The sequence below is a fragment of the Vavraia culicis genome (assembly GCF_000192795.1).
Source record: "Vavraia culicis subsp. floridensis unplaced genomic scaffold supercont1.19, whole genome shotgun sequence".
Classification (NCBI taxonomy): domain Eukaryota; kingdom Fungi; phylum Microsporidia; family Pleistophoridae; genus Vavraia; species Vavraia culicis.
The window spans coordinates 47,701-70,298 of NW_007360622.1; the positions used below are offsets into that span (position 1 = coordinate 47,701).

At 37.0% G+C, this 22,598-nt stretch overlaps 14 protein-coding genes across 14 annotated transcripts; 12 read left to right on the top strand and 2 right to left on the bottom strand.

Moving 5' to 3' along the window:
• Positions 1–235: 235 nt before the first annotated feature.
• Positions 236–1,595, top strand: VCUG_01304 (uncharacterized protein; the record flags this gene model as incomplete). The annotated part of the gene is made up of 1 exon (XM_008076131.1): positions 236–1,595. The coding sequence occupies one exon, from the start codon at positions 236–238 to the stop codon at positions 1,418–1,420; it is 1,185 nt and encodes a 394-aa protein (XP_008074322.1). The 3' UTR covers positions 1,421–1,595.
• Positions 1,596–2,221: 626 nt separating this feature from the next.
• Positions 2,222–2,861, top strand: VCUG_01305 (uncharacterized protein; the record flags this gene model as incomplete). The annotated part of the gene is made up of 1 exon (XM_008076132.1): positions 2,222–2,861. One exon carries the CDS (start codon positions 2,222–2,224, stop codon positions 2,780–2,782), a length of 561 nt encoding a protein of 186 aa, XP_008074323.1. The 3' UTR covers positions 2,783–2,861.
• A 96-nt stretch (positions 2,862–2,957) lies between these two features.
• Positions 2,958–3,642, bottom strand: VCUG_01306 (BUD32 protein kinase; the record flags this gene model as incomplete). Its single annotated transcript, XM_008076133.1, has 1 exon — positions 2,958–3,642. The coding sequence occupies one exon, from the start codon at positions 3,640–3,642 to the stop codon at positions 2,992–2,994; it is 651 nt and encodes a 216-aa protein (XP_008074324.1). The 3' UTR covers positions 2,958–2,991.
• Positions 3,643–4,689: 1,047 nt separating this feature from the next.
• Positions 4,690–5,161, top strand: VCUG_01307 (uncharacterized protein). The gene has a single exon (XM_008076134.1). It carries the CDS (start codon positions 4,706–4,708, stop codon positions 5,144–5,146), a length of 441 nt encoding a protein of 146 aa, XP_008074325.1. The 5' UTR covers positions 4,690–4,705; the 3' UTR covers positions 5,147–5,161.
• Positions 5,162–5,746: 585 nt separating this feature from the next.
• VCUG_01308 (uncharacterized protein) lies at positions 5,747–9,428 on the top strand (the record flags this gene model as incomplete). Its single annotated transcript, XM_008076135.1, has 1 exon — positions 5,747–9,428. The coding sequence occupies one exon, from the start codon at positions 5,747–5,749 to the stop codon at positions 9,017–9,019; it is 3,273 nt and encodes a 1,090-aa protein (XP_008074326.1). The 3' UTR covers positions 9,020–9,428.
• Positions 9,429–10,638: 1,210 nt separating this feature from the next.
• VCUG_01309 (uncharacterized protein) lies at positions 10,639–10,884 on the top strand (the record flags this gene model as incomplete). The annotated part of the gene is made up of 1 exon (XM_008076136.1): positions 10,639–10,884. A coding segment is annotated over one exon (218 nt), but the record flags the coding sequence as incomplete, so codon positions are not given.
• A 156-nt stretch (positions 10,885–11,040) lies between these two features.
• VCUG_01310 (uncharacterized protein) lies at positions 11,041–11,354 on the top strand (the record flags this gene model as incomplete). Its single annotated transcript, XM_008076137.1, has 1 exon — positions 11,041–11,354. The coding sequence occupies one exon, from the start codon at positions 11,041–11,043 to the stop codon at positions 11,344–11,346; it is 306 nt and encodes a 101-aa protein (XP_008074328.1). The 3' UTR covers positions 11,347–11,354.
• A 412-nt stretch (positions 11,355–11,766) lies between these two features.
• VCUG_01311 (atypical/RIO/RIO1 protein kinase) lies at positions 11,767–13,032 on the top strand (the record flags this gene model as incomplete). The annotated part of the gene is made up of 1 exon (XM_008076138.1): positions 11,767–13,032. The coding sequence occupies one exon, from the start codon at positions 11,767–11,769 to the stop codon at positions 12,958–12,960; it is 1,194 nt and encodes a 397-aa protein (XP_008074329.1). The 3' UTR covers positions 12,961–13,032.
• A 771-nt stretch (positions 13,033–13,803) lies between these two features.
• VCUG_01312 (tyrosine-tRNA ligase) lies at positions 13,804–14,904 on the top strand. The gene has a single exon (XM_008076139.1). The coding sequence runs from the start codon at positions 13,810–13,812 to the stop codon at positions 14,830–14,832; it is 1,023 nt and encodes a 340-aa protein (XP_008074330.1). The 5' UTR covers positions 13,804–13,809; the 3' UTR covers positions 14,833–14,904.
• A 154-nt stretch (positions 14,905–15,058) lies between these two features.
• On the top strand, positions 15,059–16,658 carry VCUG_01313 (uncharacterized protein; the record flags this gene model as incomplete). The annotated part of the gene is made up of 1 exon (XM_008076140.1): positions 15,059–16,658. The coding sequence occupies one exon, from the start codon at positions 15,059–15,061 to the stop codon at positions 16,565–16,567; it is 1,509 nt and encodes a 502-aa protein (XP_008074331.1). The 3' UTR covers positions 16,568–16,658.
• A 1,131-nt stretch (positions 16,659–17,789) lies between these two features.
• On the bottom strand, positions 17,790–18,242 carry VCUG_01314 (uncharacterized protein; the record flags this gene model as incomplete). The annotated part of the gene is made up of 1 exon (XM_008076141.1): positions 17,790–18,242. The coding sequence occupies one exon, from the start codon at positions 18,240–18,242 to the stop codon at positions 17,790–17,792; it is 453 nt and encodes a 150-aa protein (XP_008074332.1).
• A 1,366-nt stretch (positions 18,243–19,608) lies between these two features.
• On the top strand, positions 19,609–19,779 carry VCUG_01315 (uncharacterized protein; the record flags this gene model as incomplete). The annotated part of the gene is made up of 1 exon (XM_008076142.1): positions 19,609–19,779. The coding sequence occupies one exon, from the start codon at positions 19,609–19,611 to the stop codon at positions 19,777–19,779; it is 171 nt and encodes a 56-aa protein (XP_008074333.1).
• VCUG_01316 (rdgB/HAM1 family non-canonical purine NTP pyrophosphatase) lies at positions 19,739–20,299 on the top strand (the record flags this gene model as incomplete). Its single annotated transcript, XM_008076143.1, has 1 exon — positions 19,739–20,299. One exon carries the CDS (start codon positions 19,739–19,741, stop codon positions 20,297–20,299), a length of 561 nt encoding a protein of 186 aa, XP_008074334.1.
• A 1,217-nt stretch (positions 20,300–21,516) lies between these two features.
• Positions 21,517–22,530, top strand: VCUG_01317 (uncharacterized protein; the record flags this gene model as incomplete). Its single annotated transcript, XM_008076144.1, has 1 exon — positions 21,517–22,530. One exon carries the CDS (start codon positions 21,517–21,519, stop codon positions 22,528–22,530), a length of 1,014 nt encoding a protein of 337 aa, XP_008074335.1.
• Positions 22,531–22,598: the final 68 nt, after the last annotated feature.

Sequence of the window (22,598 nt, forward strand, 5' to 3'; positions counted from 1 at the left end):
TAGTATTCGGTACTGCCAACGTATTTTGGTCAACAAATTTAAAAATATTTGGTTACTAGGTTCATCTGCTAATATTTATTTGTTTCGCGTCATAAGAACAGAATGTTCGTTACTTGACACATATTTTACATCATAAACGCATTCTTTTGAACGCTATAAGCTCTTTTAGTGGTAAAATGCAAAAAAACGTGGTATTGAAAGTCAAATTTACATATTAACCCAGTTTTTCCATGCAATGCTGCACCACACATTCATGGTATTGCAACTTGCACGTTTTACACGTGCCACCAAATTAAAGGGGCACCAAAAATTACACCTCCAAAACAAGAACAGCCCAGCAGCGATGAAAATGAATGACAAAATATATTTTCCAGGCAAAGGAGAGGGAACCATCAGATATATCGGTAAATTGGATGGCAAGGAAGCAGAATATGTTGGAATAGAATTGCAGGCACCGTTGGGGAAGAATGATGGATGTATCAATGGAATAAGATATTTTAGTTGCGGGAGAGGGCATGGTCTTTTTACTACTGTGGACAAATTGGAGAACATAATGAAAGATGGGTGTGAACCTGTGCAGGCTAGTGCAATCATGAATAAGTATAAGGACATGAGTCTCAGGAATTTAAGCGATGTTGGCAAGACACATATAAATCAAGCCATACCAAAGGATGAGATTAGCAGTGCCGTTAAATTCAAGGTCGAAGGTTCTGATGTGAAAGCAAAGCACAGGGCACACGATGCACAGAACGGTCTGAACAAAACTGAGGATGGTGCAATTAATGGTAACAGAATGAACGCATTCGATGCTGAAAGCGCCAGCAAACAACGTTTTGGCTCGAGTAACGGCCAAGACCCTTTTAAATCTGATAATTATAATGTTAAGAATCTTTCTGCTATTCTGGAAAAAGCGATTGATGAAAATTCTGGTAATATGAAACAGAATGAGCTTGCCAAGTTGGATTACGAAAAGCTTAAGTTGATTTACCAGACGCAAAAACTTTACTCGCAATCGCAAATAAGTGATTTGAAATTGCAGGTCAAGAAATTGAAAAAGCGTTGCCTAAAAAATGATAATCCTAGGCTTGTTGAGGAGATTAATCGTTTGCACAAAGAAAACTTGACATTGAAAGGCTCTCGGATGAAAAACGTGCGTTCAAGAGAGCAGATAGATGAGTTTATATTGGGAATAACCAAGGATTGCCTGAAAATGAAGCGCAGCGTTGACGAGGCCCTTGAGCTCCTAAATCGGTGCACACAGAAGAAAATTTCTCTATCAAACGAACATTGTAGCATGTTTTACCTGACCAAGGATTTACTGTTCGCTATTTTGAATGATGATGAAGAGAAGACAGACTTGTATTTTGGAAAATTCAGAGAGATCCTTAGAAAAAACGGTATAGAGTGTTCATTAGAGTAGTACACTTGATAAGCGTTATAAATAAACATCTTTATTACATTTGATATGTATTATGGCCTGGGCATACTCATCTTTACGGCATATTTCAGCAAATGGCAAAATTTATGTTATTTTTCGATAAACATGCACAGCAACCAAAGTTGATTGCTAAAGAGCGGCTAGATGATCAGAATAAATTTGATGCTGTAATTAAATAATTGATAAGTGGTATTAACCACGATTGATACTTCACCATACAATCTAAAACTATAAATAATTTCATGAACAAACTTAGCCAAATTTATATGTTACTTCAAAAAAAGATGTTCTCTGTATAACATTTGCGCATCGGACGTGATCAATGATCGATTGCCGTCAACATCGTGCGAACGAGATTACATCATCAAGAAAGAATTTTTTATATTTTAACGGAGACAATATTGTAAATAATTCCTGTTCAGCCGAATACCATCCATTCGACAAAAATTTTTGCTGAATCGAGGATTAATCCACAGATCATCCAAAAACAAGCATCTCATATGCAGAAAATGACTACATAGATCGTATCAAGCATGGCTGCACCGTTCCCATAAAAAATAGTTTTCAAAACCGCAATGAGAAGAACGTATTTGTTATATCAAAGTTGCAAAACCGGCAGTTACTGATTAATTAAATCATCGTCAAATAACCACACAATTATTATCGATACACTTAGGTTATATGGCATTCTTTTCCATACATGGGAATTGGGTCTCAAAAGTTAATTAAAACAGTAATTACGTATTTTTCCATTTTTGTACACAAATTTTACCCATCACAAGGATGAACACAGATGTCCTCTTTAACATTCCAAACCGAATCAGCTACATCCGCATCATCCTCTTGTTTCTGAGCATATTCCTCGACAACAATTTTTTTCTGCTTGTTTATTCTATTTCAATATCATTTGATTTAATTGACGGTTCAATTGCACGATACTACAGGCAAACCAGCAGGCTAGGTGCCTGTCTCGATATGTACACCGATCTCACGAGCACCACCATTATAGTGTGCAAGATATTGGAGAGGGCGCCATCAACAATTCTCATAGTAGCGCTGTTTGTCGATTTGATCTCGCATTTGATGCTCTTCGCGAATGCGATGGCGGAAAACGTTTCGCACAAAAATCCAAAGCTGAGGTTGCTTAAAATATACTACAACATAGTAGTTCTCGTTTCACTGTGTGCCGGAACAGGAGTGTATCATATGTTATTGTACCTAGAAACGTACAGAAACGTGAACGGGAAGGTAACGCTCGTGTTTTTTGTATTTTTCATTTTGAGATCGTTTTTCAATGTTCTACGTTTTGTTGAAGGAGTGACACGGTTGAGTGACTTGAAATGATCTGCTAATTCTGATTTTGATGTCGAGGTGGTATTGGTGAGTGCAATCTGCGGTAAAAACAAGATTAAACAAATTTTGCAATCATGGCCTGCACCGAAGTACGTGTGCTACCGTTGACAAGAACTATGAAATAGATTGTTAACAAAGATCACATCAATGTAGCCATATAAACTATTTTAACACGTGTGTTTTAATGATCTGATCCTGCACTACATGCCAATCTTACGTCCCCGTTTTCGTACATCACTCAATCTTTTCTCCAGTGATATTTGCTCTTTAATTCCATAGCCATCATAGAACCACACCATGTAATCATCACGATGCACTGTTCGGACAGCCTTCTCTAGCAAATAAAGATCAACGGCCCTGTCCTCGTCCTTTCCTGAGAAATACGATAGGCCAAAATCAATTATATGAATCAGGTTATCAGCGACTATGAAATTTGCTGTGGTCAAATCACCATGCACAATGCCGCATGCGTGTACTTTCCGAACAAGCTGGCCCAAGTTGGTAAAAATGTCGGGAAGCGATAATGTAAGACCGTGGATGGGCTGCCCCTCGCGATGTTCCAAACATATAACAACATCCTTCAAATTCATTCCTGGTATGTTTGACATGCAAATCGTGGTTTTATTGTCAAACTGCTCGTTGTTTTCATCCATTTTTAACAATCTGGGTGCGTCAATCTGATTGGCAGCCAATCGCTCTAAAATCTTTTTCTCCGTCACCGTTCTTTTCTTGCGTATATCAATGTCTATCTCTGGTATTCTGTAGCTCTTCGGTGTTCTATATTTAATTATGGTGTCATTCACCAGGTATATTTTTGCTTCAGCTCCATGTGCTATCAATGTAGGATCCATGGGGTCCTTGCCACAGATCAATTTATTTCTGAGACAAGCCAAGGCGTGTTATCGATGTCAAAATTGATGAGTATTAGCAGAACGTGATATGTTTATTAGAATATTCGAAGATAAGCAGAGACGAACACTATCTCGCTTTCTATTGAAAAATACTACACAGAGGATGTGCCATAGATCAAAGTTTAAATAACCATGTAAAGTATATTTTAGTCAACAGAACATCAAATCATGCCATGTAGAACGCACATTGTCTATTTGATGATCCAGAAATAGGTAAGAAAATATTTTTTACATCCATGAGACCACTCGATTATTCCCATAACTTATCATATTAGCAGTTTTATACAATTCTTATGACAATAATGTTGATAGCTGATCATTAAATCTTCTAATAGCACACCAAGTTGGTAATTCAATACGCCGATCTCATGTCCTGTCCAATACCAAACTATGCAAGTTCTTTTCTCCATTCAGAGAATGAACGTATCTTACGATGGTGTGTAACAGGTAAAAATTTGTAAAATAATGTTTTGACACATAAAATGGTTCGATTTAAAAAACTGATTGAAAGTTATTTGAAAAGATCTGCCAACATCAACAACCTCAAACGCAACACATCATACGAAAGAATAGTTTAAAATGATGTATGAGCAGCTTTTGCTACATAATTTGAACATTAACTCGTCACATCAGCACAGTTACAATTATCTACTTTCACTGTCAATTTTATATTACTTCCAGAAAGTGTGGAATCGAAGTGTCCATAGAAGAAATATTGCTGGTAAATACACAAGATTTTAACATATAACATAGCAATGCGCAGAAATGAACCTTTTATGAGTGGCTTGCGTGTTGTAGTTGATGCACTCATGGCAATATCTGATCAGCAAGAGGTGTCCATGAGTGTGTGATCGGAATGTTATAATATGACACGATATATTTACATTTGAACCTCGAGAAAGTCGTAAAATTACTTGGTTTATGAGTAGCAATCACTCCATTCTGCCGATATTACACAGTGACATTTTCGCTGGCTAAAATTTTTTTTAACACCCTCCCAGAAATGTGCCCACAGAACATGCCAGTGCCGATACAAGCACAGTCGAGAGAGCTTAAATTTGATCCGAACAATGAGTTTACGCGTGAGGAACACTTTAAATCACAGGCCAAACACCTTTTGGCGCAGATAACTTACAAATTGCCGTTAGAGGGCCACACAGGTCCTTTGCTCAAGTCCAAAAATGAGATTGCAAGATTGGAGAATCTCAAGAAAGCAAGCGAGGCTGCTCTAATGAGGGTGAAGGAAAAAGGGCGTAAGCTGTCAGAATTTAAAAAAGATGTGAAAGATACCAATGAGCATCCGACAAATGGCAAGGAGAAGAGGAAAAGAATGGGAAACGCGATAAGAAGAATTGAACATACGAAGAGAAATAACAGTAAAAATAACAACAGGAAAGTAAGACGGGATGACAAGGGCACGGGCAGGAAGAGAGTGAAGAAATAACTAGATAAAGTTAAATTACAATATCGTTACAGTTTTTACCATTGCCAAGTTATAATTTTTGATAATCAGGATATAATTGGTATGTAAATCGTTATTACAGCGTTGATATGGTTCTACGGATATTTTCCACGTTCAGCCAAGATGTATTAAGCTTGTACGTTACATAATGTAGTGATACCCCTGCGAAATGAACTGTAGTTTTATCCATTGTGATTGAGATTCGTGTTTTTTAGATCAAACTAAATATGAAAGTAAATATCTTGGCCATGTGTTTTATATCGCATCATTGCGAAAATATGATATGGATACATATTTACAGCAACATTCTTAATGTTTTGGTGAGTACTGGTCTATACTGCAGTCTTTTTACATTTCATTACGCGCGAATAAAACATTTGCTGTGATTGGCAGGTGCGACACGATAACATACTTTCTTCTAACGTACAAGGCTCTATTCGGTGCATTCTCGGTTTTATGCATCGCTGTCCTTCGTCTTCTGTTCACCAAGAAAGATTTATCCATCTGCTCGTATCACAACATCTAAAAAGCACATTTTTCTGGTCCAAATATACAAACTCACATTTTGGTGACCCCCTCCTGATGAACATCTTCAGTGACAATCCAGAATTCGACGAAAATTTCTATTCAATCGTAAAGAGGTTAAACAAGAAAAGCGTAGCAACACGGAGAAAAGCGTTTGAGTCCTTGTTTGAATCGTTCTCGTCGCTTCCTGTTCAATCAAACATGTCTGTTTTGAAGGATGTTATCGTGCAAAACATACGAGGAGAGCTGAGAAGGGAGAGCACACGGCTGCTAGCTTTAGTTTTGGACTACAATGATTGTCATGATGTGTTATGTTACTGGTTTGTTAATTTTCTTGAGGACAGGAATGACAAGTATAATTCGGTGATACTGGACAAGGTGGACCTAAAACAATGCGGTAACATTATGAGAGAGGTCGATAAAAATGACAGCGTTATGGTACTTAAAGCGCATTACACTCTTTTACGGTACAATTGTACGGAGTTGATCAAGAAATTCGTATATAAAAGCGATGAAACAGGGCAACTTGTGGACCACAACATTTCCGATGAATTCAGAGATATGATACAGACATTGGATTGTAACAATGCTGAGATTTACAAGATGGTTGTGTTCATTCTCATCAAAATGCATCTTCCAATTCCTGAAGTTGTTATTTCTGTCACAAATCCGTCTTTAATTGATATAAAATACAAAATAATCCAAAATCGTAGATTACCCGTTGAGCTGGTCCAGTTTTATGGAGAATGTCGGTATCTAAATCTTGAAGGTGTAAGGTATGTGGACGAAAACTATAAGTTGGAGTACAGCAGAATGAAAGTTATTCGCAGAGATGTGTTTGAATACATCATGTGCAAGCTGAAGAATGGCGAAAAGCGTGATGTTGTCCTGTACTACATCAACGAATCTGTTGAATACTGCAATGTGTTTGAGCATTTTAATGATTTTGATGTTTTGAACGAACAATGCAGCTTTGATAAGGTCAACGAGTTCTTGGTTTATCTGATGAAAGACATTGTGTCCAAATATAATTCCGAAGAAAATTTAAGTTTGATGCTTGGAAACCTAATTCTAAGGGATGAAGATAAAGCTCCGAACTTCTCCTACCATAAAAAAGACGCATATAGCAAAACATGTGTTAGTGCAAAAAGTAGTCACGATCAAACCATCTTCACTTACAATAATTCCAAAGAATGCTTTGATTTTGCAAATAATGATGATGTATCAAGGTGCAATATTGTATTATACGCTGATCCGCTGATATACACGCTTTGTAAGTTGAATTTGCAGCAAATCCTGGTCAGAAGTAATTTGTTGAAAATAAAGGTACAAACGATAAGCTCCTGCGATTCAACAACTTTAGAAACCATTAATAGCTGTTTAGATGCAGCGATAGAGGTGATAGACAAAAAGTTTTTTGTGGAACACCAGGAATATTTCCGGGACAAGGTGTTGTATCGACGATATCCCGATTTGATAACAAATTTGAAGGATGTCGATGAGGAGCTGGTGCATATGCTCACAGAAGAACAACAAAGGGAGTATGGCAGGCTAATAATTGGCGGTGAGAAGCAGGTTTTGGGAGAAAATATTCCGAAAATCCTGGTGCTTCCGTGTTTATACAGGAAGTATTTGGACAATAATGATATTTCTTGTGCTAGCTATGGTATTGATACGAAAGATCTGCTCCTGAACTATCTTGATCATAAGTTTGTAATACGCTTCTGTATCAATGAGAAGGATATTTTTTGGATGCTCTCAACCTTCAAATTTAATAATTCAGTTTTTTATACCTCGAATGATTCGTTGTCAAACTCGTTTTTTTATCGAACCTGTCATGTAAAACCGTTTTCATGTCAAACATATAAAAAATTACGGGCACTGAGGAAGACGTGCAAGCATTTTCAATTCATTGAGTCGCTAAAAATTATCAACATTATGTTAAATGTGAAGAATGCAAATAAAGTTGAGATAAAAGAAGAAAATATAAAAGAACTAGGTGTTAACAAAGTATTCTGTACGAGTGATGATGTTAACGAATGTCTGAGCATATGCAAATTTATCCACAGCAGGAACAATGATGATAAAATTTATACATACAGGGAGTTGGAAAACGGAGTTTTACCGACAGGTGACTGTGGTTGCGAAGAATATTTTCATGATGATTTGGATGCTGCGGTAGATTTCTACGAAGAATGTGAGAGTATGGTTACGCATGATTATGTCAGCACACTTCCCCTAAGTTATAGGAAGATGTGCTATATCAGGGTGGTCAACCGTATAATCAAGTCGGGCTACTTTAAATTTACTGTCCTGCACAGCAAGAAGAAGGAAATTTACCTCGTAAACAATTTTGTTATCAAACCGCATTATATTGAGAATGAAAACCTCAGTAAATTAAGGATAAACCTGAATTTTATCAAAAGAGACAAATTATTACGAGTGAGATATTTCAAGCGAAATAAACATTATGAATTGGAAAAGGTTATTGAAAGATTGAGCAACGATATTTTCAATACGTATACCAAAATGAAGAACAAGCTGAGCTATAGTACAATGATGAAAGTTATCAATCATTTTGAAGATAATGTGTGGTACTACGTGTTCATCAGGAGTGTGAGCAAAATACGGAACATATCGACTGTCCTTTTCCTAGAAAAAATGATAAGCTGTCGAGGTAAAGGCATCAGCGGAAATATAAACATCGAGGAGGTCAACAGCTTATCCGTTTTGAATGATAGTGAAAATAGGTCAAGGGGTCGCAAACAGGTGGAATTGAGTAAGTTTCTTGTACAGCAGCGGTCATCCCTGTTTAAGTGCGTAAGAGAAGAATTTGCCTATAACTTTCCCTCCCTGCTGCCATTCCTCACGAACGACACAATAAAAATCGACTCGTGCATAAAAAGAGAAGTGATGAACAAACTGTACAACGTCAAGCTCAAGCTGTTGAAAGTAACGAACGGATATGAATTGATTGCAACCTACTTCATAAATAACGAGGACCTGCAGTGCAAAATACTAATACACAACAATAAACGACCAACAATAACTACATTAAGGAAGGACAAGTTCATTTTAAAGTTGAACAAATTGTTGGAAATAAGTAACCGATACGTAGAGGTTTTGGGGCTATGGAAAATCAACCTTGATAATAAAATGATGGGTCGAAAGGAGTGTTTGATCTGTTACTACATCGTGGATATGAAGGATCGATTACCTGATTATGAGTGTAAAACCTGTAAAAATATTTTCCACGTAAATTGCGTTGACAAATACCAGACGCACAGCAAGAATTTTCTGTGCCCGTTTTGTAGAAATATGATGAAATAACTGAAGGTAAGTACGCAGACGGTTGCAGTGAAATTGGTGCAGGTATGTCTGAGGTGGTTGAAGTAAATTTTAATGGCTCTTAACGAAATATAAATCTGCTTTCGAACCAGAATGGTGGTGAAAAAGATTTTGGTTTGCCATAAATTGGCAGCAATATTGATCGTTGGTACTGTGGTGTAAGCAAATTGAAAAGTTTGGAAACAGCTGGTCTGATATTGCGGAACAGAATGACATGATGACGAGTTTTTATTCTTCTATGGCGAAGAGATGCAGGAATGGTGCCATTCACGTGAAAATGTTGTCGTTTGGAAGGTTTTATTGCTAAAGCATAATGTTGGAGCGTAGCTGCCGGATTTATCACCAGACATATCAATTTAGTTGCAAATTTCTGATATAAAAAGTATTTTTGGTCTTTAAACGTGTCTTTTAGTGCAATTTATCGTTCTCATTTCCATGTTTTTAACTCCACTGTAGAAAGTCCCAAACACTGAAGATCCACGAGTACTAAAAGATTGCGTTCATGCTATCACTAGCGTGTTACACTAATCTTGTCGCCGTGTTCTGTTGATTCTCTGGATTACACATACAACAAATTATTGTTAGAGCAACACGCATATAAAATTTCTACTTTTTATAAACATTGCTGCCATCGATTCTATTCGTTGAGCAAGCGCAAAAAAATAAATTTTCTGCAAACAACACAGACGGCATGCGCCTTGTAGCTTGTGATGGTGTCAAATTATGATACGGCTAATTTTGATATGTTCCATGCCATAACAGCATGGTGTTGGTAGTTTGATACTGCATTTATCTTTACCATGGCTCTATTCATATATAATACAGCCATTTCCATTCCAATTATCGTGTCTTTGGTTCTTTATTGCAGTGAGTTGCCCATAAAATCAGGAATGCCATGTCAATCAATTGATTGGTCCTATGATAGAAGACATGATGAAGCTAGCACCGGATAAAACATGTTGTTTATCCTCAAAAAGTACGAAATAGGTGCTCATCAGTCATTCCTTGAGTTAATTTAAATCGCTCAACGCCCATCCTAATTTTGCCATCTTATCCTGACATGTCGAACATTTGCTTTCAATCACACAGTCAGAGATTGTTCTACTCAAGAGAAAACGCTGTACCGCCCACGTTATGATACAAATCTGTGAAATTTGCCTGATTTGTCACTGTGATGTGTATTCAACACGGGGTCCAGCAAACCATAAATGCAATACGTGCCGTAATATGTTCCATGAGGAGTGTATTAACAAGTACTGGCAGAACTGCGCGAGCAATATGTGTCCGGTGTGCAGATGCTGTATGAAATAGCAGAGTTTGCAGATTTACAAGGATTTATTTCGAATAATAAAAAGTTGCAGTTGTCCTGGTAAAAGACAAATAATTTAGATCTCGTGAACGGATATAACTGCTCACTAATATTTGCTGTATTACAAAGGAAAATAAGGCTTAATAAATCGTGCCATGGTAGTTGTCTCCACATATTTACCGTTACAAATAGTTTTAGTAACCCCGTGAGCAGCGGTGCGCATTACATTCATGTGCCTTTAGCACACATCGATTATTTTCCAAGATTTCCCTTCGTTTTGCCCACCCTTAGCGAATGGCGAACAATTTGAAAAAGTTCCTGGTAGACGATCTAAACGATTACATAGACAAAGCGGTAATCGTTAAATTGATTGGTGGAAGAGAAGTTAAGGGTTTTCTGAAAAGCTACGATAACAACTTCAATTTGATACTGAAAGGCGGGCATGACTGGGAGTATAGTAATACACTGTTCTGTTTGGGTGCTTCTGTAATATCAATTTGTGTTGAATGATGATGTATTAAAAGTTTATGTTCGCTAATGTGCTGTTCTGCGGAAATGGTGCACTACCATGTGATAGGCAGAAAAGGACTCTTCCTGCACTTGCTGTCTGTTATGTTTAAATCTTTACGCTTATATTATTATTTGTGGTGACCGCTCTCTAAATCTGCTTTTACTTTGAATTTCTTTTGTCCTCATGGAAAGTGCCAAGGAAAAGCTGAGCTTTGCGTTTGACAATTCACAGCTGATAAAAATTATTAAAACGTTCACCGATGAAGAGGATGTACAAGAATTAGGGAATAGCATCGTATCTAAGATTATGGATGGGAATGAAGTTGAATGTGTACAAAATTACCTGTTCGAAAAGTTGGGCGAGCTGGACATTGAAGTCGAATACGAAGACTGCAGTAGTTTAGTTTCTATTATGAAGGAGATTTATAGAGAGGATGAAGCAGGAGGATGCGTATTTTATGAGAGCATTAAAAGTAGCATAAGAAATTAAACACTCTGATTTTACAAGGTTGGTATTGGCAGTGGTGTGGTTCTGTCACACAGGACATATTATTCTTCATTATTTTGTCCAAGTTCTCCTTTGAGTGAGATCACAGCTATCGTATCAAAACAGTTTATTTGTTGCTGACATGAGAAAGAGCAGTAACTTTAGTGGTACGTTCCCAAATAAGAACTAAAAGAACGTTTTTAATGCTTACAGGACGTAGACAGCATCAGCTAATGTATGTGCAAAGTGTGTAATTACTGTTTTTATCGGTTAGAAAGGACAGCAACATCCTCACTGTTTACAAGTTGTGAGTAGTTTATTTGTTGTTTTAAAGCGTGTTTATTTACCTTTGCACATACACAAGGAAGTTTTCTTCTGCAGCTTACTCTGTAAGCTCATAAAAAAATATTTCCCATCCTTAACATGGATGCGCCATTCGTTAAACCGGTAAAAACACACAAAGATAAATCGGACAGAGCTACAAAAGACAGGGTACTTGACAGTAAAACCCTCATAATACTGGAAAAACTGCAGAAGAGGAATATTCTCTTCGATCTCGAGGGATGTATCAGTAGTGGAAAGGAGGCGAACATATACAAAGCAAAAATTAGGCGAACACCAAAGTGCAAATTCATAAAAAGAAGCGATACTGAGACAGAAATTCACGACGACATAGCAGATGCAGGCAGGACTGATGATACAGTCACAAAGGATTCGGTGCTGCTTCCGATTTCTGGCGAAGAAAACGTGGCCATAAAAATTTTTAGGACGTCAATTCTCGAATTCAGAAATAGGAACGTATACATTACGAACGAAATACGGTTCAAAAATTTCAGAGTTTCCAATCCTAGAAAACTGATCAAAACCTGGGCGGAGAAAGAAGTACGCAACTTGACAAGACTAAATAATAGCAATATTCCGGCACCTCAGCCGTTATATCTGAAAAGAAACATAATAATCATGAAATTGATCGGCAGTGAAACTCATATTGCTGCCAAACTGAAAGATTTACAGAACGTAGACTTTGTAGAAATTTATCGTGAGGTCATAGATCTGATCGCAAGGATGTACAGAGATGCCAAGCTCATACATTGCGATCTGTCAGAGTATAATCTGTTATATTATGATAGCAAGGTGTATGTGATAGATGTTGGACAGAGTGTTGATGTAACACACGTGTATGCCGATGTATTTTTGGTGAATGATATTGCGAATGTCAGCAAATTCTTCGAGAGAAAAGGAATCGAGGTGGAAAGCATAAGAAGTGTTTATGAACACGTTACCGGCAAGGAAATGCATTTCGATATCAAAGGGTGTGAGATTAACAAATTGGGGTTTGATACGGGTCGGTTGCTAGAGTTGTGTGATGGTCATAAGACGAGCATGTGTGCAAAGCCGTTGTACGACAAGAATAAGGCGAATAGCACACAAAAGGATGTACATCCTCGAAACGACGGTCAGTTCACAAAAAACGGGATTCTTACAAAAGAGGAGAAACTGGAGCGAAGAAGAAGATTCAAAGATGAAAGAAAAATGAAGAGAATGAGCAGATTGAAGAAAAATAAAGAAGTGAAGAATGTCAAGCGGAAAAAACACGCTCACAAAAGAATAAAATGATGAATTGATCGCTAGTACGTTCTTTTATAAGATTATGATGCAAAATTTAATAAATTGCAGGGTCTTCCATCACAACGTACTATTTTTTGAGATACAAATCGGTTGTGATCGAGTACTATTTGATATTTTTATTCTTTTTAAAAAAACATATTTAATAATCTTTTTTTCGTCATACATATATTTTTGTCTCTATGACTTCCATCCTGTCAGTGATAGCGTTTTGCATGGCAAACAATCATGTTGAACGATATTCTCTCAATCGCGATGCCTCTGACTCTACACTCTTATCGGCAGCCGTCTCGTATTCTCAGTCGCAAACACGTGTATTGAGTGTAAAGAATTAGCTGTTGTCAATACGAGCTGTCATTTTCTCTGATTTTATTTGCTCATCCAAAATTTGAAATAGTTTCACTACACAGGTTTATATGACCAATAATTAAAAATTACTGGTCAATCCATTTTGTAAAAACATGTTCATCCAATTTTACGAGCTAGATATAAAAAACATGGTGCCCAATCAAAAATAGTTTTCGAAGCCCTACGAAAAACGCACAGCGCAAGAAAGCAGGTAGGTGCAGGAAATAGTGATGATTTAAAGGTGCATTAAATTACATCTGACAGATAAACAAGTTTTATTCGTTTACAGATGCAAACGAAGACGGTGGTAAAAAACTAACAGAGGTGGAAACCACAACGTTTAGAAAATTACTGAAATTAGCTGGGAATTTCTGTTTTAATGAGTAGATGAGGCATATCGATTGGCTGTGAAGCACAGTGCTACGTTTATTCGATCTAACGTGTTATTAAATCGTATGATTTAACCCCATTAAAAATATTTCGAGGCTGAGAATGAACAAGCTTTCCAAAGAAGAAAAATTCTATCTAATCACAAGAAACTTGAAGGAGATTTTAGGATCAGACGATTTGCGGAATATCATAGACAGGAAGGATCCTAGTGTGTACTGGGGAACAGCTACAACTGGAAAACCGCATATTGCGTATTTCCTGCCTCTCCTGAAGATAAAAGATTTTATCGATGCTGGATGCGAGGTGAAGATACTTTTGGCTGATATACACGCATTTCTGGATAATCTCAAAGCGAATTTCGATGAAATAGATAGCAGAACGGAGTACTATAAGCTTTTAATAACTGAAACGCTAAAAATGCTGAACGTGACAAAGGGTTTTACACTTGTGAAGGGAAGCGATTTCCAAACAGGGAAGAATTACACGCTTGATCTGTACAAAATATGTTCATTGACATCAGAAAGAGATGCCAGGAAGGCGGGAGCAAGCGTTGTCAAACAGCTTGACAATCCGCTCATCAGTTCGTTGATATATCCCAGCATGCAGGCGCTCGATGAGGAGTATCTCGACGTGGACATACAGTTTGGCGGTCTTGACCAGCGGAAGATCTTCACGTATGCAATGAAGTATCTGCCTAAGCTGGGATACAAGAAGAGAATCCACCTGATGAATTTTATGGTACCGGGACTGAACGGTGACAAAATGAGCGCATCAGACATAAATTCGAAGATTGACTTCATGGATGATGAAAAGACGATCAAGAACAAGATAAAGAAGTGTTTTTGTGAAGAGGGAAACATCGATACAGGTCTTCTGCCGCTTCTGAAACATGTGATATTCCCGGTGTTCAACATCCTTGGTAAACGGGTTATGATTAAGTGCGAGGATGGGAAAGAATTAGAATTCGGGAACTATGAAATGCTGGAGAAAATATTTGTGGAGAGAAAAGTGCATCCCTTGGATCTTAAAATTGCGATTGGTGAAATGTTGAATGTTATTGTAGAACCGGTGAGAAAGGAGATGATGAAACACAGCGAGTTGGTAAAAAAGGCGTATAAAAAGTAAAAATTTGGTTATCTTAACGCTTCATTTCATCGCATATTTGATACTATACTGGATTATGTCCAATAGTCGCTCATATAGGGTGCGTAAAATTGAAACAGCAGAATGCATTTTTTAACAAATAACAGTTAAATCTATGTGTTGAACCTGTAACATCTTTTTAGGCATGTCAGCGAACTTTGTTGGTATTTTTGCAGTTATGAAATTTTTTGATATTTCACCCCACTCAATGACATTCGTTCCAAAAAAAATGCCATTGGCACGTTCTAAAATGTCTGAATTATACATAAAAGAACATTTGAAGGAGGAAAACAAAATAGATTCTGTGCATCCGGGTTTCACTTCTCTCAAGCACTTGTCATATCTGAAGCCTTTTGTGCACAAGTCGATAGTTAGCCCTCTTCTCGGAACATCAGAATATGCGCGTTTCAATCTGGTGCCAAGGAAATCAATCTTATTGGTGGGAGCAAAGAATACGGGCAAAAGATTCTTTCTAAAATCTGTCTGTGTTGAGCACAACATAAACTTTCTTGAGAGCTACATTGATAACGAGAAGGATGTTAGTGATGCATACAGAAAGGCTTTGGATATGGAGCCGTGCCTGCTCTACGTAAGTAATCAGCTTACGAACGAGAAAGAGAAGGTTCTGCACGAAATAGAAAAGAATGCTGAGAAAGTGCGTATGAAGAAAATTTTGACGGTTTTTTCCTGTCAGTCCAGGGCATTTATTGCTGAGAACATTCCAAAGATGGTCTCTGATGAGATTTCTATGAAAATACCAGATGAAAACGACCGGAGAAATATCTTGGAGTCTTTTGTGCTCAAAAACTTTGATAACATCAATTTCAGCGAACTTGCTAAGCTCACACCAGGTCACATGCCCATTGATTTGCACAATTTGTGTGTGTCCGCCGCATCATCAGCGATTGTGAACAATCGACAGGTCGAAATAGAGGACTTTCTACAAAATTTGGCCGGAGAGAACAAAATCACACTTGATGACATTGGAGCGCTATCAGTGGTTAAACATGAAATCGAAATGAACATTCTTTTGCCATTGCAGTTCCCTGATAAGTTTAAACGAATGGGTATATCACGAACATCTGGTATACTGCTGTATGGTCCGCCCGGATGCGGAAAGACAATGCTAGCTAGAGCGATTGCCAACACGCTATTTTGCAACTTCATAAGTGTGCGTGGTCCTGAGCTGGTAAACAAGTATGTTGGAGACACGGAAAAGGAAATGAGAGACATTTTTAATAGGGCGAAGAATCAGGAGCCATGCGTCCTTTTTTTTGATGAAATCGATTCGTTGTGCAGTCGAAGAACCGACAACGATTTTCAGACACGTATTGTCAACCAGATGTTGACGCTTCTCGATGGCATTGATGATAAAGGAAAGGTGTTTATTGTTGGAGCAACCAATAGAATGCATGCTCTTGACAGTGCTATTCTGCGACCAGGTAGGTTTGATAAGATCATTGAGGTGCCGCTGCCCGCAAAAGACGAGCAGGTTGACATCTTGAGGAAATGTGTGAGAAATATGCCGGTAGAATCTTTTGACCTAGAGGGAATTGATATGGATGGCTTCACAGGTGCTGATATTGCAGGATTAGTCAGGGAATCAGCGTTACTTGCTCTAAAAAGCGATTTTATGAACGAAAAGCTTGTGATAGGTAAGAAACATTTCCTTGCGGCACTGGAGGATATAAAGAGGAGGAAGAAGTTGTTTGGCTAGGAATAAGAGGTTCATATTTTGGTTTACAGTGCGGCTTCCTCTTTCTTACTATGATATCTGATAGATGGTAATAAAACCTTTAATATTCCAATTATGTTTTTTCAACTTGCCATATGTGTTATATCGAGTTAATATCATTTGAATGAGTCACAATGCCTTCATCTCATTGATATCTAGCGCAAATTTCTGGATAACACGAAGTTTTACGCAGAAAACAGCCGTTTACAGCAAACACAGAGGTAGATACGCTTAACAGTGATCATCAAAATTTTTATATGCTGTTCGAGGCAGAATGCTGGTCCCTAAACACTGTTATGATGTGGTATTTGAAGGAACATCGCAATGCAGGTAAATATTTTTGTAACTTGGGTGGTAAAAAACGAAGATCATTTAAATTATTGCTTCATTATACCAACAAGGGTGATTTTTCGTTGATACTTTGCCACTTGACTGTAGGATCATGATTATAAGAAATTTAACACAATAGGAATAGAAAAAAGGGAAATATTCGTGATAGGGATGCTAAAGTTAAACTTGTAACGCTCTAGCAACGATGTGATAAGAATGAAATATGCAAAATGCCCTCAATAAATTTGTAATAAGACTAATGTGATATTTTTATCATTTAAAAATAAGAACACTGATTAACTATACTGTTATAAAGAATGCTATGGTAAATAGTTAACTAGTCTTGATACGTTTATGAGGCAGAATTTAGCACAAAGTTATGTCTTGCTCATTTACAAAGTAGCTGCTTAAGGAACTGGTACGTTTCGAGGACGGTTAGCGTATCTAGAGCTGCGCTGAAGGTAATAAAAATGCCAAACTAACTTAGAAAACTATGTGTACAACCTTGCAGGGAGCAATAACTGTTGTGCGAAATAATACCGGTAAATTATGTAAAATAAGTCATTTTTATGGACAGAATAATTTGTAGAGTTGCTTTTTAAAAGTGGTATTGGTAATTAAAAGCAGTTAATAGGTTTATTTGCATATTTTACTCATATAAAATGCAAGTGACAACAAACGTTTTTAGCTTGTATGGGCCAACTAATCTACATAATGATGAGGCGTATTCTTTAGAAAGACCTAAGACCAGTTTCTATTAAATTTGAGTAGCGATGTTCTAATCCAATTTTTTAGACTAATTTTATTATCCTTTCAGTAACGTCTTTTGCAATAAAATATGGATACAGCACAAGTAATCACAGTTAATTCGCATTCACTTAGTGATCTTGTACGCTTTATGCTTTCTGCATCGTTTCTTCCACTTTAGTTTTTTTGTTTTTTCTCTGTCCTCGGCGCCATATTGCCGGCATTTGGTTACCACGCAACAACAGAACAGTCTTCGAAGACTCTTGAACATACCGCAACATCCGCACAGACAACCAAAGCAACAAAAGCAACACGTTGCAACGACCAAATTGATTACTATGCTGAGTAATAGCAAATTGATCAAGTGCCTGGCTGCAAGCCCGTCTTGCTCATAGGTTTCGAAATCAAAAAGTTTTTGAAAAACAGGAGTATCCTCTGTTGCTGTGAGTGATGTTGTTAGCAGTGAGGTGGAGTGATCTACAGCATTTATGATATTTGATGACACTGTGCTATTTATGTTTGCAAGCGGCAGTTCATTAGACTCAGCAATGCTGTGCAATATAGGAGTAATAGGCGGCATTTAATATTTAAGGACGGTGATTTTATCATATGATAGTAAAACTCTACGCATAAGCTTAATTGCTCCAATATAACATGTAAGATAAAAAATATATTAAGGTCAGAAAAGGTAAATTATATGAAAAATAAAAGAACATCACAGGGGAGTTATATTGGTGTTTATATGATTAATAGAAAGTATTAGGCTAGAATATGAATTTTTTGCGTGGTAAACAGCCTTAATATCAATCTTTGGACTGCAAAAGATTCTATTAACAATTTTGTACCTATATGAACATCCATTGCAGGCATTAAATCATGAGATGTGAACTTGAAGATGCTGTTTAAAAGACTTTGCACTGCAAAAATGTTTGAAAATTTGTATGGTTAGTTTTATTATACAATATAGCACGTTAAGCACTGGTAAAAGGCTTAAGTTGATGAATGAAACAACGTTGATATGTATAAAAAGAACTTGTACGGAATTTTAATCAAAAGAGGTGCAAAAAAGTTAAGATATTCCTGGTGTAGAAATCCATAGGTTATAACAAACGGGAAAATGATAAATAGGTGGTCTTTTTTGGCAGGTTAGATATTTATAGAATGCAAGTAATCTGGTCTCTCAACATTGGCACGGTATAGTGCGTAAAGCGGACGTAATAATGCGGAGAAAAGATATTTATGAGCTTAGCAACCGAACAGAACTACCTCGTATGTTCCACAGGTCCGAGTTGAATCTCGCTTGATTGATGAATCGGTAGAAATGTGTAGAAGATACTACATAGGTTGTAACAACGAAGCGGATGCACTGGTAGAAATGTGTTAATAAATGAAAAATGCCAACACATCACGGCATGTGAAGAGAGGTGATGTCTACATATGGTGTGAAGCCCTTACCATTGCATAATAACATATAACATGATTTTCAGGATGTCTGCGACTGTTAACGTACCTTAGCAACCGAGATGAAAATTGATTATTTATAATCAAAGGTTACACGGCCGCAACCAAAAGTAACCCTAGGACTAACGAGTTCTACAAAGATAGGTTACGTTAAATTCGGTCAGAAAAAATGAATTCCATCTCAAAAACGGTGTACAGAACTAAATACCTCTTATTTCGGGCCATGTGTTGTAAACAGCTACGTATGTCAATATCATATTATCTTTTTATTTATATGATTAGATTAATCGTTATATCTGATGTTTTTGCACATGTTTTATGTTCCATCAAAGTCGCTTTCTTAATATTAACAACCACAGTTCACAACAAATTCTTAGGATCGCAACAGATATTAAAATATTTTGTATGCATTTCATAAATTATTTTCATAGGAGCTTTTTGTTGAACGAACGTATCATAAAACAACAAACAAGTTACCGGTTTGAATGATCGAGCTGCTGCAGTTGGCTACAATCATCAACTCTCCGCACAAAGCATGTGTGTTTGACTCCTTCTCTTGCTTTATTGTGGAGTTTTACAGTTCTACTTGTGTAGAATTTAGAAACCCCCTTTCATATGAAGATATATTTCGCGAGCTCCAATATTTCCAAATTTGAAGAAATGCGAGTACTTTTACCGTTTAACTTACATTATTTGGAATTGGATACAAATGAAGTGCAAGGCACTTCTGAGGACATCATCAACCATAAGATTCATCGGGCCAAACGGGAAGAAATTGTAGCAGGCAGTGCCCTGCTTGTTGACGATAATTGCTTAGCATTGGAGGGATTGCATGGATTCCCTGGTGTGTATATCAAGGATTTTTTGAACATAGGATTCGACAACATTGAGGACATTGTCCAAAAAGTTGGTCGAAATGCAACTGCTCGCTGCTATTTGGGACTTTATTGCAATGATAAGGTCAAAATATTTACTGGAAGCGTTAACGGAGAAATTGTGCCGCGTAGAGCAGGCCGTTGTTTTGGGTTTGATTCGATATTCCTGCCTGACGGGAAGGACAAAACTTTTTCAGAAATGGGCGGGGAGGAGAAGAACCAAATCAGTCACAGGGGTATGGCGTCTAAGGCCATGGTGGATTATCTAAGATCAGGAAATTTACTCTGCGTATTTGAATAAAAGTTTTTATTGATGAAATGAACTTAAGGTAACTTTATTTTCGATTACGATTGATAACTGAACACACAGCTGGTAATACACCAAAATAGCAGATCATATTATATGTTAGCGATGTGATAGCTTTAGTTGAAAATTATAGCAATCCAACATGGAGTATAATTCGTAAAATATGGAATTAAACCGTTCACTATATAATACCATTTATCTAAATTACAAGTAATATTTCGTATTTTGTCGTAGTATGAATAATATTTGTTATGGATGCTGTTTATTATACTATATATGTTCACCATAGCCATATCATATACTTGGGCAGCCTCTAATTCGAACACTTCTTTCTCTATCGAGTATCACAAGCTTCGGTGTCATTTTGATAATAAAAAAATCAAAAAATATACGATGCGGCGCGTAAAGTGAAAGGTACTTGATATCTCATCACAGTATAAATTAATTTAACCAGTAATAATTGATGAATGCTAAAATATGCCGATGTACCACCAATTGGATGGAAAAAGCTTTTTAACTAGGTTCATGCAGGTAGATCTGTTAAAGCGTGGCATACAATTACACCCAACAAAAAAATAATAGAAAAACAATAGCGAATAATTCTGCCTATACAGTATTTTAGTTTGAATGATAGCTAAATTAATGGATAAGTCACCAATAACATTTTTTACCAAAACTACATTTATTTATCTCCATGCATATCAATAACATTCAAACAAACATAATTTGCTGGTCGTTTAACAGCATTCTTGATGTGTTACTCTGGTTATCATGTCTGTGACCAGGGTGCAACAATTTAATAAGCATGGGCACACTCATTTAATCTAATTAATTGAAGGCAGTTTGATCCTACATGCAGAAAATTCGAATTATATTTGTGAGTAATTCACCGTGCTACGATTTTTAAAACAATATTAGGTAAATGTTTCGGTGAATATCAAACCTTTTTTATATAGCATTGACGTTTCGTCTCTTTATTGTGGACAATGGCCCTCGCAATATCTTATTGACATGCAAAAAATTATTACTGATACATTAGGAGCGCACATTAATTTAGCTATTTTGTTGTTTAGATTAATTAAACTTAGGAACAAAGCAAAAAGCAGCACCACAACGGACACTTTTCTGGACAATGATCATCCACTTTCCCGATTCATAACAGTTCTGCAAACGGATTTGATATTTATAAAAATTTACGCCTCCCTCCCATCATGAACTTGTACCAGGTCTTAGATATTCATTCCAGTGCAACAGATAAAGAGATAAAAATGGCGTATCACAGACAGGTAAAGAAATACAATCCTAACAAGGACGCGAGTAATCACGCCATGTTTACCGATGTTATATTTGCGTATTCTATTCTGAGCAACGGGAGCACGAAATTTGTGTATGATATGCTTGGACCGGAGTGCCTCGAATACCTAAAGACACAGACAACACTCAGAGTCATATGTGCTATTGTTAATCCGACAAATGTGTTTTTGGTATTCGTGGCAATGTTTATCATTGTATCGACACTTGTATTGGCTACAGTAGGATTCTATTTTATGTTATATAAGGATGTCCGCCTGTTCATTACCGGTATATTCATGAATATTGCACTTTTTATGCTTGATCTGGATTTAATAGCACTGCGAATTTTTCTCAAATTCCGTAATTCCAGTTCTCGATTCAACAAATCTTGGTTGATGGGAGTAATCATCCTCGAAATCCTTGTCCTATTGCAGTGTCTTTTACTGTTATTCAGAATAGATTTTCAGTGGGATATAAACATTGTTCTTGTGTGTATACCATACATCTTGATGGAGATAGCGATATGTGGATCCCTTGTAGCTACAGGGGGATGGCCTCTGTTGGTTCATGTACTACCGTTTATGTTTAGGATGACAGTGTTACTGCTATGGTTTACCGACTTTCCAGCCATTATAAATGTACTAGTAGTGATTTTGATATTTGCACAGTACCTGATCATGAATTACATAGGGTTTGTCGTGTTTGTAAGCCTCATCTCATTCTACATGTTGCTCGTTGCACCATTTGTGATGATATATTATGATATGGTTGGATGGTATACTTTTATACCGACCGGTGTATTCGTGTTTTTGTTTGTTGCGGTGTTTGTTAGCGGGGAAGCAATTCGCAGGCGCAGACACTTTTATAAACGGCTTTCTGAGTGTGTCACAACAACAAATTATTTGAAAGGAGAAAGTATAAATAGTAAATAAATAGAAATATAAGAATATACTCATAGGTTTGTATTGGTTGGTGATGTTTTTATTGTCATTATATGGAT